This window comes from Ursus arctos, unplaced genomic scaffold (assembly GCF_023065955.2).
Source record: "Ursus arctos isolate Adak ecotype North America unplaced genomic scaffold, UrsArc2.0 scaffold_7, whole genome shotgun sequence".
NCBI classification, from domain to species: domain Eukaryota; kingdom Metazoa; phylum Chordata; class Mammalia; order Carnivora; family Ursidae; genus Ursus; species Ursus arctos.
The window spans coordinates 56,899,696-56,918,206 of NW_026623089.1; the positions used below are offsets into that span (position 1 = coordinate 56,899,696).

The 18,511-nt window shown below is 38.0% G+C and overlaps 2 protein-coding genes across 10 annotated transcripts in view; one reads left to right on the top strand and one right to left on the bottom strand.

Moving 5' to 3' along the window:
• CTNNA3 (catenin alpha 3) overlaps nucleotides 1–18,511 on the top strand; it is a 1,640,794-nt gene that overhangs the window by 720,330 nt on the left and 901,953 nt on the right. The gene's annotated exons all lie outside the window — the stretch shown is intronic.
• On the bottom strand, nucleotides 4,623–9,646 carry LRRTM3 (leucine rich repeat transmembrane neuronal 3). The gene has a single exon (XM_048218680.2). It carries the CDS (start codon nucleotides 7,197–7,199, stop codon nucleotides 5,733–5,735), a length of 1,467 nt encoding a protein of 488 aa, XP_048074637.1. The 5' UTR covers nucleotides 7,200–9,646; the 3' UTR covers nucleotides 4,623–5,732.

Consider the following 18,511-nt stretch of genomic DNA (forward strand, 5'->3'; position numbering starts at 1 on the left):
ACTTAAATTATAAGAATTTTGGAAATACATATACATCACATTTGCTAAGTCAAGCTACATCCAGTGGACAGAGATTTGTGATTACATTGGTCATTTTTTTTTTTTTTTTGCGAAAGGCCAACAAAGAATAGTATTTCATTTGCTTAAGTGACTAGGTTATTACTCATTAAAAAAGCCTTTATACTTTTATGCTTTTTTTAATCCAGTGATTTTCGATGACAATAATTGATAAAGTCAATATCAGTTTTTATACTAGGCGAAGATTTTGTATAGTCTGTCTTTGGGGGAAGAAAAGAAACAAAATAGATGTCATATGATTGATACCTGGAACATATGCTAATCCCACTATAACATGCAATGAGCAATTACTTTTTAGCAATAATGATGTCATCTTGCAATAAATGTTATATGTAGTAAGTATAAAGACAAGTGTTCAAAATATTGATCCTAGAAAGGGGATGGACAATTAACCTATGCTTATTGAAACTCCTCACTATAATGACCTAATTTGAGACACAATTAGGATTTTTATTTACTTTGATAAGCTTTTGCTTTAGTATTCTCTGGTTGGTATCTTTATTTTATGTCTATTGTATTTTGTGATCATTACTGATAAACTCCTCGACTCTGATAACATGGGGTAGAAGAAACTGTGTTTTTATGGAAACTAAAGGTCAAAAACAAATTAAGTTCTAGACTAGTTGCCAAGTCTCAGAATTCGTATTAATGTGAAATGGATTTGGTCTTTTGTAACATAGAGGTTAGTGATGTCTTTGACCCAAGCCAGACACAGAATACCAGCAGCTGAATATCTCACTAAGTACTCTTTGAAAAGAATAGTTTTTTGCTATTTGAGAGTTAACAAAGGGGCACCTGGGTGGCTCAGTCGTTAAGCGTCTGCCTTCGGCTCAGGGCCTGATCCCAGGGTCCTGGGATCGAGCCCTGCGTCAGGCTCCCTGCTCCATTGGGAGCCTGCTTCTTCCTCTCCCACTCCCTCTGCTTGTGTTCGCTCTCTCACTGGCTGTCTCTCTGTCAAATAAATAAATAAAATCTTTAAAAAAAAACAAAAAAGAATAGTTTTTTGCCATTTGAAAGTTAACAAAGCAGTTCTCAAATTTTGTTCTCCCAATAACCATGTGAAGTCAATAATACATGCCCATTTTACAGATGGGGAACTTAAAATTTAGAAAAGCTAAGAAATTTGCCTGAAATCATTAGATTAGCAAATGTCAGAGAAACTTGAATCTAAGGCCCATACTCTACCATATATGGCTGTGATATTTTCCTTAAATATAAAAGAACTGTAAACTAGGTTTATATAGATTTTCTCTGTAGTATTTGTATTTTATTCTACAAACTATGCAAAAGCCACCAATGATTTTGGAGACTAAGCAAAATTCGGGTCCAATTCTGTAAGCTATTATAATTAGATTAGGTGAACTCAGTTTCACCCATGTATTATTTTTTTATTAGTTTTCAAGGGTCATTATTACAAGCTATTCAACTTCCATCAGTTTTGTTTCTCTTATCTTTGTAATTCACATTTACTGATATTATTGTTCATATTTCTTCTAACTCTGTCTGATTTTTAATGTAGGCAGGTAAGAGAGTACAAGTACAGAAAAACTCCATGGGTTTGCTACAGATCCAGACACCAATGAGAACCCAGGGAAAAGGGAATAGAAGAAACAATACAGTTTCTGAGTTTTTCATTTCTCGTGGCTCAATTCTCATTTGGCATATCTGGAACTCATTTTGTCTTAGGCTTCGTGGCTGGATGCTTGTTTCTGATGCTAGTCTAATCTACACGTTAAATAAACTATTTAAGTTCTCTTCTTGGTAAATGTCAAGGGAAGAGAGGATATTTCATGCACCTACAACATCCTAAAATCCCTTGCCAAATCTACGAATCTAACTCTGCATTATCCTTCCCCAGAAGGAGAGCATAATTTCATTATCCATGAATCATCACTTCTTAGACTGTAACATCATTGTCAGAGAGCCTAATAGAACCAGTGTTCAGCTGACTGAGAAGGGGGAGGGTTGGGGAGAGCACTGGGGCAAAGCACAGGTCACTGGCACGATCAAGAAACTGGAGGGTTCTAGAGCAGACAGGGAGGCCTCCCTCACCTGATAGCTCAGACATTCCTACTGACTGGTAAATAACTGATGCTGATTCTTTCAATATTAATATAGAAATTTGTCTTCCCCAATCTAAATTACATTATATTTTGGAATCCTGCCTGTGGAAAGTATTAACCCATTTAATGAAAATTTCAGAATATCTGTCCAACGTTGATGAGTATAAATACTTTAAAGTATTTCTTATCTATTCTTACTACATTATTACTTGCTCTTCATCTATGGACACTTATTTCTAGCTCCCACTGTCAGTTCTATGGGTTCTGTCCGGGCTCATTGCGAAGTAAGTCCATATGCAAAATATAACTTTAAAAAATCACACTATAACTATGTTTCCCAGGGAGATGCATTAAATAAAATCCAAGTCTGATTCACAGATCGAAAAATATATGTTGTAAATCATGTTTACATAAGGATTCAAGATTAGAAAAACGGAAGAGGTGTATGAATAGCTGTGATTATTCTAACCAGCCACTGGAGGTCACTGCTGCTCCACAGAAATACAGTTTATTGCCTGTCTATTTAGATAGTTGACTCACCAAATCAAGTAAAAAATGGTTTAAATTCTTTGAAAAAATGTAATGTCAACGTTCTTGGAAAATATAAACTCATTTAAAAGGAATATATCTTGCGTAAGTATTGCTTAGAAGACTGTGGCACTGGGACTATTAAAGCCGAGCTGCGGTAGCACTATGTGTACTGGGGCTCATAAAATTGGGGGAAAAAAAAACCCCATGCAGTTCAGCGACTAAACTGTGTTTCTTCTCTCTCTGCTAAAGCATTCAAAGTACTAACTGAATCCATTCTGCATCGATGCATCTGTGTTCTATAGTTCAATAGGTCAGGCTGTTTATTTAACTGTTGTCACCTTTGGGGGAAGTCAGATACTTCATGTAAATTTGGAATAGAAAACGGAATACCAATGATATTTCTCTAATATGCCATGAGTTTGAAATACTTAATGAAAATAGACTTAACAGTATGTAGTCCAGAAAGTGCTGTGGGGTGGGGGGAAGACAACAACTTTTGAACAGGAGAGCACTGTTAAATTTACGGCTTTGTTAAATTTATAATGGTGAACTAGTTATTGTCTAACCTACAAAAATTCTATATATGTGACCGGAAGCTCCTGAGCAATAGAGAAGCTTCATTCCCAACGTTGGGGGGGGGGGGTGTCTTCAAAAAAAAAAAAAAATTCATGTCCTGAATCAAAATAACTTTTATAATCTAAGGAATTTTATTTTGGTTCTATTATTAAGTTTATAAATAAAGTTAGGCACTAAAAAATGACCAGCCTTCAAAATGTTGGTCATTCATTGACTCTGACACATGAAGTGGCTTTGAAATTTAGAAACGCTTTCAACACAACAAACATGTTTTTTATATGCCGGTAGGATCACAACAATGAGAATGGTTAAGAATTAAAAAATATAAGTATAGATATGCCTTGCCTAAGTTTATTTGGTATCCATGACAAATGAGGCAGAAGGTCAAGTCAAAGAATAGAAATGGGCTTTTTCACTTTAACACTGCATTTAATTAATACAATCATCTTCAGTACAGATAAAAATGAGGCTGATCAAAGAAATTTTCTTTTTGAGATGGAATATATATTTACGGACATTTTATGAAAAATGAAAAATTACAACTTCAGTGAAAAACATCACAGTAGGCTCAGTCATCCAGTTCATAGTACTGTAAGGAAGGATTATCTGCATTGTTAATCAATTGGGAATCTGTGACTATTTACCATTAATAAATATACATTCAACAATTATTCATGGGTAAATATATTGTAGCTGTGATGCTTTTCTGAACTGGCACATTTTTAAAGATTTAATCAAAATCAAAGTACCTTGAGAAATCCACTTTAAATGTCCCCTTTCCCTTATTGCTTATAAAAGTATGATTTTTTATAATCTGGCTTCCTTGCAATTAGATTTCATGGTGACTTGCCTAGATTTTTCCTCTCAGCATATGAAAAGCCTTCAAACTATATAAAAATGCTGGTTAAAAAAATAGCCATTCACTTTTTCTTTTTTGCTGCAGTGATTTTGTTTTGAAAGAACAGGGATGTGGTTAAAGATGTGGGGCTTGGCAAGCCAAATTAAATGAAACAGACTCAATGTTTCAATTCCTGGTTTTTGCTCCTGTAACAGGCTGATAGGGGATGAGAGAGGATACAATACAGACCACAGACATTTTTCTAAAATCTTAATGAGGTGTGGTCAAAGTTAAATACAGAAGGTATGATATTTGTGCTGCAGTCAATAAACTTTCACCTACGACATAAAAACATGCATGCAGCTTGCAGATTGCCAACAGGGTCTGTACAGAATTATACTGATGGATGAGTTCACAGTACAGATGACCATAGGGACACTGTAATGTCAGCAGTAGAAAAGCAAAAGACAACTGCCATAGGCTTGGTCTTTTTTCCTCTAAGATTTATTTTATACATTTATTAAGGTGTTATCAAAATCATTCTTTTCAGTGAAGCTTTTGGTGGAAAGCATGTCTTGGAATGTGTTCTCTTTATGCCTCTGAATGAAGTATCAGTCAATAGGGGACTAATGTGTGCAGGGCACATCATGGAACATAACAGGACAGCCGGACAAATCCCAGACAGAAGAACAGACAGAGTTAAAGATTCCACTCACTACATTAGAGTCCTTGAAAGAGCTGGAAAGAAATTCTGATAAGCTCCCAACCACATGCAAATAGCAAGCTGCCTTCCCATTTGCAAGCCTCATCTCTGAAAACTCCCTAAGGTGAGGAACAGTGGAGAAATCTGCCTCTTCAAATTTGCTTCTTGGTTATTTAATTAATTTAGGCTAAATAAAGGCTAGGAGAAATTGACAGTGTGAAACCTGTAGTTTGATTTTCCAGGGATGGATTTCAGAGACAAGGCATTCAAGTCTAAAACTTTGTATTTTTACCATCTCCCATTTCTCAGTTGTCTATTTGCAGCATTTTAACCCTTCAACACTTTTCCCTGGGCTGGCTTTCCTATAATTCGAGCACCTCTGGAAAATTGCCCGTGGTGCTTCTTTAACCCAGCACCATCTTTTGATAGTTTCCTGCAATTTTCTTTTTAAGCCAGACCATGTTTTAAGACTCTGTGTTAAATGTTTCTGTAATCAAGCATTCTCCTAGAATCAGTTCGAGCTCCCAGTACCTGGGATCATTCACTTTTTCCTTGATTTGCCCATGAACAGCAAGCCTTCTAGAACTATAGATGTGGTCCTACCAGAAGAGGAATAACAGCAGCTGTGGGGGTTTACTTATGAAGGAAGTTTTATCTTAAAACAACTGAGATATTAGTGCAGTCAATAAAGAGGCTTATACAATAGGCATATTAAACGAGAGTTTGAGCTTTGCTTGATTGTGGTATTTAAATTTCAGTGGGCTGATTATGAGAGGAAAATGACCAGTATTATGAATGTGCTAAAACGGACAGGGAAGGACCTTGCCAGCAAAGTGAGAGGGAGAGGGAATGGGAGGGGGCACCACGTTCCCTTTATAGTCACCAGAGTTCAATAAAGCACCACTTATTTCCCAGCTTTTAAGAGCGCTTTTATCACAATGGTTCATACCTCACACTCCCTGGAGCCTGATTTGTTATAGGTGCAGGGTCCCGTCCCATTCAGCAGCATCTCGCTGGTCTCCGTGTTGGTGGGTTTATAATCTACATAAAATTCCTGGGTGCTGGGAGTCATTTGCTTTAGGGACTGTCTTTTCTTTTTCCTGTGCCTTCGCATGAGGGAACGCTGCTGCAGCTGCTTCATGCTCGCAGGGTACCGCTTCCATGACACGTAGATAACGAGCAGGATGACGAGCACGGACAGGAAAAGGGCCACGCTCCCTGCGATGATTTTATGGAAAGAGATGTGCTCGGTGTCAGCATCGGTCTCTGGGCCGGGCTCCGTGGCTCCCACCGTGGGGGGCAGAGGGGGCTTGCTCTCATGCTTCGGCCTGGGGAGCTTAGGCTTAAACGTCGGCTTTGGGAGAGCCCTGGCCAGATCAAACCTCTCCGTGGTACTTTTGCCACAGATGCTGTAGTTCTTCACTGCATCGATCACATTTACTCCTTGCAGCTCTTTGGGACTGGCACAGATAATTGTATTCTCCCTCAGACCTTTAAAACTTTTCAGCCAGTTTACCAGGGAACAAATATTTCTGCTGCATTCCCATATATTCCCGGCAAGACTGATGTCATTAAGAGATATCCAAGAATCCAAAATCTCTTGACCAATAAATGTAAGCTTATTGGAATCCAGGTTGAGGCGCTGCAGATTTGGGACACACTGGAAAACACTAGGTCCACTAAAAGCTTCAATCTCATTGCCTGATAAATCAAGCCTTTGTAATGAGCTCCAGGTCCAGGACATGGTCTGTCCTATGACACTGATTTTATTCCACTGTAAGTAAAGGTTCTGAAGGCTCACCAACCTTGGAAAAAGGGCCAGGTTGAGCTTAGAAAACTGATTGTGCTCCAGGTGAAGTTCTTTGAGTCTGATCATGCCAGCAAAGACATTCCTGGCTAAACTTCGGATCCGGTTATATCCCAGGTCCAAAAGTTCCAGATTGCGGCAGTCTTGGAATATTCGCACAGGAATGGTTCTCAGGGAGTTAGACCGTAAATGTAAACTCAGCAGCTTCCTCAAGCCCCGAAACTGTTCAGATCCCAGAGAATGCAGCTGATTATAGGACAGATCCAAGTTCCGTAAATTTGTCACAGGTCTGAAGGTATTGTTGAGAAAATAGGAGATTCTGTTGGAACTCAGAATCAACTCTTTGAGTCTGCGTATTCCATTAAAAGCATTCTCATCAATATTGCTGATATGATTATGGTCAAGGTACAGCCAGGTGAGCTGGTTGAGCCCTTTAAATTGATTATACTTAAGTTTTTGAAGGCTGTTATAGCGAAGGGACAAACCTAAGCAACCAGCAGATATACTTGAGGGTATCTCCTGTAATTTCTGAGATTCACAATATACCATTTTGCCTTCACACCTACAGCCCTTAGGGCATCCTCGTTCGGCAGAAGAAAGCATTGTCAGTAAGACAGTGGGGGCTATAACCAGTGCTACAGCTGATCCGCTCAGTAGCCTAATTACATTGAAACCTGGAAATAAAAACAACTTAGAAAAGTTATCCCCCCAAAAAGGAATTCATTTATTTTTAACCAAGCAAAAATAGGCATGTATTTTCTTTTTTAAAAATTTAAATCTAGATAACAACATTTAATATCAAATATCACCTCCTTGACATTTAAAGAGAATTGTCTTTAGTTTTTTTTTTTTTTAATAGTTAAGCAAGGAAACGTGTCCACTAAGCAATTGAATTTATAGTCTTAAGCACAGAAAGGTAATCTCTAAAATAATTAAGGCAGAATTACAACACAGACTAGAGGGTTTTGTTTCTGTTTTTTTTTGTTTTTTGTTTTTTGTTTTTGTTTTTTTAAGAAGGAAAGAAGAAAAATGACAAAACATACCCATCCTTTGTATTGTTCAAAGGTCGTCCTTAGGTCTTTTGCTTTGGCTTAAGGGGCCACTTGCATGACAGCCCCTGTCAGCTGCACTGTGAGTCAGGGCTCGCTGACACCCAGGAAGAAAAATTGGACCCCTTGGGAGATGGACCGATTTTGGAACATTATTCTTTGCCAGCCACGCAGAACACTCCAAGAACAAATAAATTCCAACACCGCATTTGTAGCAAAACATCAAAAATCTTCCTAGGTAATAGGATCTTCGTGGATATTACGTTTTTGCATCTTTACAGTTTTTTGGGGGGGGCGTTAAAAAAAAAAAAAACTGGCTTCTACAATTTCTTCTTATCGGAAAGCATGATATATTCCTCCAGGCAACGTGGGGCTACCTGAGCTGCCACATCTGTATTCCATAGCCCAGCATTTCTGGTGGCGAGCACCCACTTCAGCCACAAAGCTGCGTTGGAGCCCAGGAGGCAGGAGAGCCCCGTACCGCACACACGCTCAGCTCACTTCTGCAGACTGTCATTCTGAAAGCTGCTCGGACTGTTGCTTTGGTTTCAGTGAATGCAGTCTTATGTAAAGCTGCCCCCAGTGGTGAAGAACATTATGGGCATGTGCAGAAATGTCTCTCTTTTATCTTGCAAATGAGCAGGCTCTCTGCTGGAAAATGAATGATTCTTTTGGGTGGCTCAATGGGAACTGAATGGTCACCGTAATCAATAACTAGCAACATTTTCTGTAATTTCCAAGTCTTGTTTTACAATTTGGCAATGTCTTTATTGTCTGCGTCCACTTAATCGCTAAACATGTACTGCCTAGAGTTTTTCTGGAGCTTGACATTAAGTTCACAGACCGAATGTCAATTTTTCTTAACCTCAATGTAGGCTTCGAACTGAAATTTATAAAATGACTTATTGAGCTTTTCACAGAGAAGCATTAACTGCCTGCCCATTTGACCTCTTGGAGTCACAGTGATTTTATTATGCAAGGTGTCTCAGGATGCTAAGACACATACATTTTGAAATAGAGGGGATAACTAATGACATATAAATGGATGTGTCCAATAGCTTTTCTGGTTTTCCTACAAAAGGCATAATTGGTTTAGTGGCTTATGGCTTGGTTTGTTGTTTTGGTTGCTGTCATTCATTTTTAATTAGAAAAGAAATAAACCATTTTTAGTGCCAGTAGAATCAAGAGATCATTTGGTTCAGTTTATTGATGCTGCTGCTATTTATTGCACTAATAATATTTATTGAGCATTTCCTAAGTGTTTTAAATGAACGATCTTGTTTTATCTTTAAACAATTTTATGATGTAGGTGCCTCTATAACCTTCATTTTAAAGATGAGGAAACTGAGGCTTGGAGAGGTAACTTGATGAAATTCATGTAGCAAGTAAGTGGCAGAGCTGAGATTCAAAGCCATCTCTCTCTTTCACTTGGATCTCTAACCACTAGATGGTCCTGCTTCAGCAGCAATGTTATCTTCATCTGAAAATGAGTCAAGTGAAAATTAGCCTGATTAGGACACTGAGTCAAGGAAGTTGTAATAATCAATCAATCAATCAATCTTGCTTCCTAGGTTTGTATAAACTCTTTTGGTATGATTCTTTGAAAGAAGTATTATAAAAACTAATGAGAAGCAGTTTAGTGATTAAGAATGTGGATTTTCACAGCTGGGATCAAATCCTGGCTACAAATTGTGAGCTATGTAAGCTTGAATAGGCTACTTATCTTCCCTGTGCCTCATTTTCTCTTCTACAAAATAGGTATGGTAACAAAAAAACATTTCATAGAGGGTTTAAGAATTGTCAATTTAGGGGGCGCCTGGGTGGCACAGTCGTTAAGCGTCTGCCTTCGGCTCAGGGCGTGATCCCAGCGTTCTGGGATCGAGCCCCACATCAGGTTCCTCCACTAGGAGCCTGCTTCTTCCTCTCACACTCCCCCTGCTGTGTTCCCTCTCTCACTGACTGTCTCTCTGTCAAATAAATAAATAAATAAATAAATAAATAATAAAATCTTAAGAATTGTCAACTTAATATCTGTAAGTACTTAGTGTGTAGCACATAATAAACCTGTTAGCTGCTATTTGAATATCAACTTTATTGTATTTGCTGTCATTGCTTATTGTTTAGTATTGAATATTGACTGTACCGACTATCATTAACTCACAAAGAGCCTCTTTAACGAACATTTTTATGTTGTTCACAATGAATTTCTGGGATTCACTCAGTCTTACCTTTTTTTAATAAGAGAACTTCCTAAATCTCCATCATCTCCACTTTATCTTTAAAATGAATCTTTTGGTTCTATGGACCATATGTAGTTAATGTTTAATTCTTCCTTCCCTAAAGCAGAATATGGTAACATCTGTCCCATAGAGAAAATCATTTTGTTTAAAGATAAATTGTATACCTTAAAAAGTTTGCCTTGTCAGCCTTCATCAGGTGAATTGGCTGTGGAAAACCCCAGAGAGCTTTCACATTCTCTAAGGATAAGAAGTTTGGTAGTTGTTAGTTATGACAATCAAGGGTCCCACGGAAATGGTACAATGAGAATCACCAATTCCTCAGATAGTATGGTATGAAAAGGGCAGTGGTTCCTCCCAAATTATCCATGCTACTAATGCATATAAAGCCCCCAGAGAGCTTGTTAAACATAAATTTCTCAGTCTTTCCCTCAAGATTGATTCACGGGTGGTAGAGGCTGCACTTATCAACAGACTGATGGACAAGTAATTTTTAAAAATGCACTGTAAGGGAGTGATTAAAAATAATAGATTTTCTGGGGCGCCTGGGTGGCACAGCGGTTAAGCGTCTGCCTTCGGCTCAGGGCGTGATCCCGGCGTTATGGAATCGAGCCCCACATCAGGCTCTTCCTCTATGAGCCTGCTTCTTCCTCTCCCACTCCCCCTGCTTGTGCTCCTTCTCTCACTGGCTGTCTCTGTCTCTGTCGAATAAATAAATAAAATCTTTAAAAAAGTAATAATAGATTTTCTCCTAGTAGGAAGAAAGGATACAAAAATTTATGACATTGTGATGCAAGTTCCGTCAGGACAAAGACAGTGTTTTGTCTACTGCAGTTTCTCTAATACCTAGAAGAGCACTTGACACATAGTAGATGCTCAGTTATTGAATAAGTACATTTTTATGGGGGTCACAAATATATTTGATGGGGAACAAAGTGGTTATGTAATGCTAGTCTCATGCACATGGGATTGATCTCTGCAGAGTTCCTGAGCAAATGATATTGGATACAGTTTTGGAGAAAGTGTTCTTAAAGAATGTGTGTAAAAAGGCAAGAAACTAGAAAGCGGAGACATTTAGATGGTCAGCAAGTGATCTCCACTTTTTATGTAGACATCTCATCTTCATAGTTAAATCATAAGTTTCATAAGAACAGTAAATATACTTTTGAATATTTCCTTTGACATGTTACAACTTTTATCATCTAACGTCCCAAATGGGGCTTGACAACTTGTATCTATTAAAAAGTACTGGAGGAAGTCATATTTATATCTCTGTTACTTGAGAGCCTCTGGTTTTCTCCTTACTTTCCTTGCTTCTCCATGGAAAATAGCTTTTGAGATGTCTATTGTGCCTAACAGCTGCAGAGAGCTACTCTGCAATGGCTGGAGGCCCCATCAACTTTGTGCTGCTTCTTTTTCCTTCCTTCCCTGGTGACAAGAACATGGATGAGTCCACTGAAAATGTCCTTCTGTCACTCTGCTTTTCCTGGGAGAAATCTTGGATTATTTACAGTGAATCACGTTCTTTTCTGTGTGTCACACCTTGTCCTTAGGTTTCAATCATTTTTCTGATACCTTGGCTTCTGATCTTATCTTGCTCCGTAGTTCTGACTTCACAATTCACCGTCACATTCAGTCTCATGATTGATATTTCCTCTTAATATGGATCATTGGTTTCTTCCTCAATAGTAATGAATAGTCATTCTTGTCCTGAATATGACTCCAGTTACTCTGTGTGGCCCCTACTTTGGCACTAGCTCTGAAGCTGGTGTCACCACCAGGTCTGTCTGGGTTCAGTGTAATGAAGAGGGGAGACCATTCATGCAGCTAGTGAGAAAAATCCAAAAATAAAATAATACAATTCAAAGCAGACTGAATACTTGAGACTGCAGAAATTAGCCCAAAGACATAGAGTCTTTTCTTTTCAAAAGAAAGAAAGAAAAAAAAAAACCCTTTATATTCTAAAATATTTTAGAATTTGCTATTGTACTTTTATAAGTTTATCCTCCTTTTACTTGTTGACTATAGCAAGATGATTAGTTCTGATTTGCTTTTCAATAGAACCAGAATTATACTACATTATGTATTTAAAATTCTTTTGCACTTACCACCACATACAGAACAAACCATAAACTACCTGACAAGTTAAATTATCCCAATGAATCCAGGGCCTTAATGATTTATACAATTATAAAGCGTAGTCATGTATCTAAAGACCTTTAAAAACTGTACGTGTAGTACTTCAAATAGCTATGCATATTTTGTTTAAATTGGGTAAACAAATTCTATCTAAGTATATAGTGCCCAACTTCAGTCCACTATGAAATTGAATTGCCAAAAAAACTTAGAAAATCAGGGCTTAAAGAAGATGTATTGATATATTAACAATGGCTTGGCCTCAGGGATTTCATTCATTTAACAAATACATAGTTTGGGTGTCTGCTATGTACTAGACGCTGTTCCGGACACTTGGAATACATCAGTGTATGAAACAAAGGTCTAAGCTTATATTCTAAAGGGTGACATGGACAAAACCCCCCACATAAATAGTATATTAGTTAGAGAAAAGAAAAGTGAGACTAGGGAAGATTGGGAGTGTAGGGATGAGGTAAATTGTAATTTTACTTTTTTTAAGTTTTTATTTAAATTCCAGTTAGTTGACATACACTGCAATATTAGTTTCAGGTATAGAATTTAGTGATTCAACACTTAGATACAACACCCTATGCTTATCACAAGTGCACTCCTTATCCCTATCATGTATCTAACCTATCCCTCCACCCACATCCCTTCTGGTAACCATAAGTTTGTGTTCTATAGTTAAGAGTCTGTTTCTTGTAATGTTAAATTTTGGGATGGTTAAGGCCACTAAGAAAGTGGCTTGAGCAAAACCTAGGAGGAGATGAGGTCGTTAACCTTGAATATGCAAGGGGAATGGCTAGTCTGAAGGCCCTCAAGTGGGAGATCATATATTCAATGAATTGCAAACAGGCCAATCTGTCTAGAATGGAGAGAGCAAGGAGTAGAGGGATTGGAGATGAAGTCAGAGAGGTATTAGGTTCTGGGTCATGGAGGTCTTCATATGCCGTTGTAAAATTTTTGGCTTTCTTCTGGACAAAAACTGAGAACCAATTCAAGATTCTGTGCAGACTAAAGATATGATCAAGTTACCTATTGAAAGGATCACTCCTACTGCTGTTATGGGAATAAACTTGAAAGGGACAGAATAAAAACAGGGAGGTCAGTAAGGAGGCCATTGTACCAATCCAGGAGAGAGAAGATGGTGGCTTGGGCCAGTGTAGAAGGAGTGAAAGTGATGACAATTGGTTAGTTTTTAGATATATGTTTACTTAAAACCAATAGAAGTTTTCTAATGGATTAGAAATGGAGGTATGAGATAAAGAGAGAAATTAAAGATGATTCTTATTTTATAAGTTGAGCAGCTAGAGGGATGGTGAAGCCATCAGCTGCTTCTTTGGGTCAAGTTTTGGGAATAGGATCAACAATTCTACAGTAATTTATAAATAAACTTTGGGAACACCGAAAAAAGAGTCAACACATTTGAGTTAACTTTAATTTGGCTCTCACTTTTCTTCAGTTTTGTGAGACTTTAATTTTTGAAAACATCTTCTTGATATTAGGCCCCATCACCTAATGTATTTTAGAATACAAAGGACCATAATGTATTTTAAAATATTTTATAAAATGATTAGCAAAATTGGCCATTAAACAACAGCAACATGGATTTCTATTCAGATGGCCTAGACAGAGGCAACATCTTTGCATATGGCCTTGGAGGGCAACAACCAAAAGATTTGGTGAGAACCGGAAATTACATAAAGACCAGATATGGGAATATTTGGACTGAGTACACTGGAAAATAAATTTGGCATATCCAAAATGTCCTTCTAAAATAATTTAGAGAATGATGTATACTTTTTATTGCATGTGTCAGTTGACATTTGGAATTTGGAACTGATTCTGGCCAAATTTCTCAGGGTTTCAGTTTGCTTATCTGCAAAATGGGACTCATAAAACCAGTGTTATAAATCTCTAAGGCTTTTATTTTATTTAGGATCAATTTCCATAATTTATGGGTAAAAACTTTGGAGACTATAAAGTGGTATAAAAATATTTCTGGAATCAGAGTATCTATGAGAAAATAAGTTTTCTTTAATTCTGCTAGGTCTCTGGTCATGAGCATATACTGCAATAAATATGTATCAAGGGACACTAACACGACCAAGAGTGGAGTCAGAATTTACCAATATAATAAAAAAATATTCTTCAGTATTCCCTTTCTACTACACTTTTAATACCACAACCATTTATTATACAGCTTGCATTGTTGATATTCTTAATTCTAACTCACTAAGTGCTTTCACCAATCAATGCATTTTTTTGGGAAGATTTTATTTATTTATTTGAGAGAGAGAGAGAGAGTGAGCAGTGGGGAGGGGCAGAGGGAGAGCAAGGGAGGGAGAAGCAGACTCCCTGCAGGAAGCCTGATGTGGGGCTCCATCCCAGGACCCCTGGGACCATGACCTGAGTGAACGCAGATGCTTAACTGACTGAGCCACCCAGGTACCCCAGCTGATCTAGATATTGTAAAAAGCTTAACGTTTTTGACTCAGTTACCCTATCACGTGGTAGAGTTGTCAGGATGCTAACAAAGAGTTCCCTACAGCTATGAATATGAGTTTTTTTATTTCTAGCTGTTAGAATACACATATGCATTTGTACATTTGTAATTATATCCTGATCTTTCATAAGAGCATTAACATGTCTCTGAAATAGCCTTAGTTTCCATCTGTTTGCTTCAAGGGCTCTATTAAAAAACCTGTTTGGTCACATATGGTTATGAGTGAACATCCTTGACTTAAATAAATGGATAAAGAAAGTTCCAGGTCTGACCATTAAAATGGTCTCTCAATGTCTTTCTGAAATGAAGCAAACTCAAATGAGTGAGACCTTATAAGGTTATCTAGCACATGTCCGTCTCCCTCAACTGAAAGTACATTTATGCTGTAGCACCGATCCACATTTTCAGATTTCATTGCATTTCTCTCTTTACTTTCTTCAGAGGTAACCCTAAGCTAAATTCGGGGATAGGGAAAAATAACAGACTCTTAAAGCATAACACTTAGTGGACGACTTCTGAAAACTGAAAAGACTACATGACTTTGAGGAAATAATTCTTTTTATTTTTTTCAGTGGAAATTTTAAAACATACACAAAAGTAGAGAAAATAGTATAATAAACATCGACTTCACCAATTATCGATATTTTGCTAATTTCATTTCATCTATCCCTGCCCCTTTCCACATACACACCTTTTTTTTCCCCTTGGAGTATTTTAAAAATAAATCTCAGAAATCATGTCACTTTACCCATATATATTTAGTGTGCAATTCTTTTTTTTTTTTTTTGAAAGATTTTATTTATTTATTTGAGAGAGAGAGAGAGACAGAGGTAGCGAGAGAGAGCACGAGCGGGGAGGAGATGGAGAAGCAGGGTCCCCACCGAGCAGGGAGCCCGATGTGGGGCCCTGATCCCAGGACCCCGGGATCATGACCTGGGCCTAAGGCAGATGCTTACCCGACTGAGCCACCCAGGTGCCCCTAGTATGCAATTCTAACCAACAGAGACTTTCAGTTTAACCATCTAGCATTATTGCACCTAACAAAAATAACAATAAGTTCATAAAGTTGGTCTGTAGTCAAGATTTAAGCAAAGCACAGAAATTGAATTTGGTTTTCATGTTTCTGAAATCTCTTTAATTTTTCAATGCCATTAATTTGTTGGGAGATACCAGGTCATTTGGACTTTATCTTTTTCCATGCTCTGCATTTGATTGATTGCTTCCCCTTGTGTCACTTAACTTGAGTAAGTTTTAATAACACATATGTTGAGCAAGTATCCATTTATTAATTTAAGGAGGATATCCAGCCCCAAAGGATACATAGGACATCTATTTACTTTTGGTAGCAAATCTACAACTTGCCAAACTTTTGAGTAAACTAAGACTTAGGGCTTAGAGAAAAAAATGTATTTCTGTTTTGTGGTATTTATACTACCAAGGAATTCAGTAATGTGTCAAATGGCAAGTTTGGGAGTGGACATTAATATTAAGGTGTCCTGAGTCTATGTTGGTTTAATGTTCTTATTTACCAGTATTTCTGTTCACCACTTTCCATCACACTTGCCCATAGTCAGCAAAGGCAATTATCTGATGTTCCTTGCTAAACAAACCTAATTTTTTTATCGGTGTTGAGGTATTCTTCTAACAAAGGCTCAAAAAATTCCTTTCAAGAGAATAGAAATCAAAAGTCACATATAGGGGCGCCTGGGTGGCACAGCGGTTAAGCGTCTGCCTTCAGCTCAGGGAGTGATCCCGGCGTTATGGGATAGAGCCCCACATCAGGCTCCTCCTCTATGAGCCTGCTTCTTCCTCTCCCACTCCCCCTGCTTGTGTTCCCTCTCTCGCTGGCTGTCTCTCTCTGTCAAATAAATAAATAAATATTAAAAAAAAAAAAAGTCACATATAGTCATTTATATTGAGAGAAATTAGTTTTCTAGCTTTTCATTTAGAAAAAATTCCATGAAGGAATTTGTAAGAACGAGAGTCACGCTGTAAAATTTATAGTCCTGTGTATATATTCCCAAATTTCTTATAATTTCTTACAGTAAAACAAGGGCATTTTAGAGTAACTATAAACATCTCTTAACCAAATTTGCACCTTAATATTTGATGTTTTACTTTGCATGTATGGCTGTGCTTTGAATATAAAGCCAGTATTGTTTAAATGCTATCATAATAAACATTTTGCTGTATTTGCTTCACATATATTCTGATGTAACAAGAATTTTTAAAGAAAAAAATTCTGTTCTGGCCCAGTTAAGTTGCTTTAACAGAATGCCACAGATTGGATGGCTTTTAAACAACAGAAATTTATTTCTTATAGTTCCAGAGTAAGAGAAGTCCGAGATCAGGAAGCCAGCAGATTCTACGTCTGTCGAGGGCCTATTTCCTCGTTCACAGGGATGCCCTTTTTTCTCCAGAACGTCACGTGACATAAGGAGCAAGGGGCCTCTCAGGGGCCTCTTTTATAAGAGCATTAATCCCTTCATGAGGGCTCTCCCCTGGTGACCTAATCACCTCCCCAAAGCCCCACCTCCAAATACCATCACATTGGGGATTAGCTTTCAACATATGAATGTGAAGGGGGCACACAAACATTCAATCTATAGCATTTCCTTTTGTATTTTTAAAGCATTGTATACAACAGTTTCAACTGGGTCCACTAGTATATTTTAAAGTCTGCCTTCCTGACAAATATATCAGCATTAAGGATTAAATTCCCCAACCACCAGGGGGGGAAAGATAATAGAAATCTTGATTTGGATTAAAAACCATAATGTCCCGTTGGTTAGTTTTATTTTTGTTTTTGAAACAGTAAGTCTGATATGTTTAATTTTATGCTGCAGACCTAAAAGATAGGAAACTTCTGAGAGAAGAGAAACTCGGCATAGGTTTGCAATGTAGTGGCAGAGAATAGGAGCCTATGGGTCCTCGTAGTACACTAAAATGCATCAGTCTATTTGGGGACTCTCTTAAACTGGGCTGGAGAAACCGTCTGTGTATTGTTAATGCTTAATCCTGTTTGAACACGGGTTCCCTTAGGAGTGTGGGGGGAAGGCTGAGGAATCTCCTGTGGCTAACAGCAGAGCCCCCATGTGGCAAGATTGTGACTTAGACAGAAATTGACTTAGTCCCTGGAAGCAGGTGCCACAGGTCCTAAATAAAAGTAAAATTTCTTTTACTTTTCTGGTCCTGGGTTGAGAATTTATTTATTCAATGAATATCTATCAAGCTCTTCCACTGTTCTTTGTGCTGAGGATACAACAGTGAATAAGACAAAGTACCTACCATCAGAGGACTTGCATTTTAGTTAATGAGATAGTAAAAAGTAAACACCATAGGCACAGGTAGCAATGCCAACTGGAGATAAGGGCTATGAAGACAAATAACACAGGATAAGGGGTCGTGACAGTTTGATAGAATAGTCAGAAAATCCCTTTCTGAGGACTTCACATTTGAGAGCAAGTAGGAAGCAACTCACGTGACTTTCTGTTCTCTCTTTGAGATTTTCACTGATCACCACCAACATTTTTACCGTGGCTTCAGGCAGCCACTGTTCCCCCCGATGACAGGTCAGCCCCAGAGAAGGCATGTTCTCTTTTTGGAACAAGTAGCACAGCTGAAAGTTTAAACAAAATTTGAAGAAATTAAAAAAAAAGAGAGAGAGAGAGACTTAGGAGATCACACACAAAGAACAAACAGAAACAACTCACAAAATGACTCTTACACCGAGTTGGCTTTCTTAGACCCAGTTTTCTGCTGAAGGGTTGGCGCCGGGAATATTTGCCCGTCAGACGTGATCCCAGCCACGCAGAGACTGTTGAAGGCCTCATCAAGTACACCAGATCCCGCACAGCAGGCCCACGATTCAAACAAGACTTTCACACATACAATAAATCCACATAGACAATAACTTTCCTCCAAGTACCTCCTTACCTCTTAGTGATTTTGTCTCATGTCTGGTACTTTGTCCCTAGATGCCTATAG

What these genes read in the sequence shown, in the direction of transcription:
- LRRTM3 (XM_048218680.2), bottom strand. Translation starts at nt 7,199, where the DNA reads ATGCTTTCTTCTGCCGAACGAGGATGCCCTAAGGGCTGTAGGTGTGAA.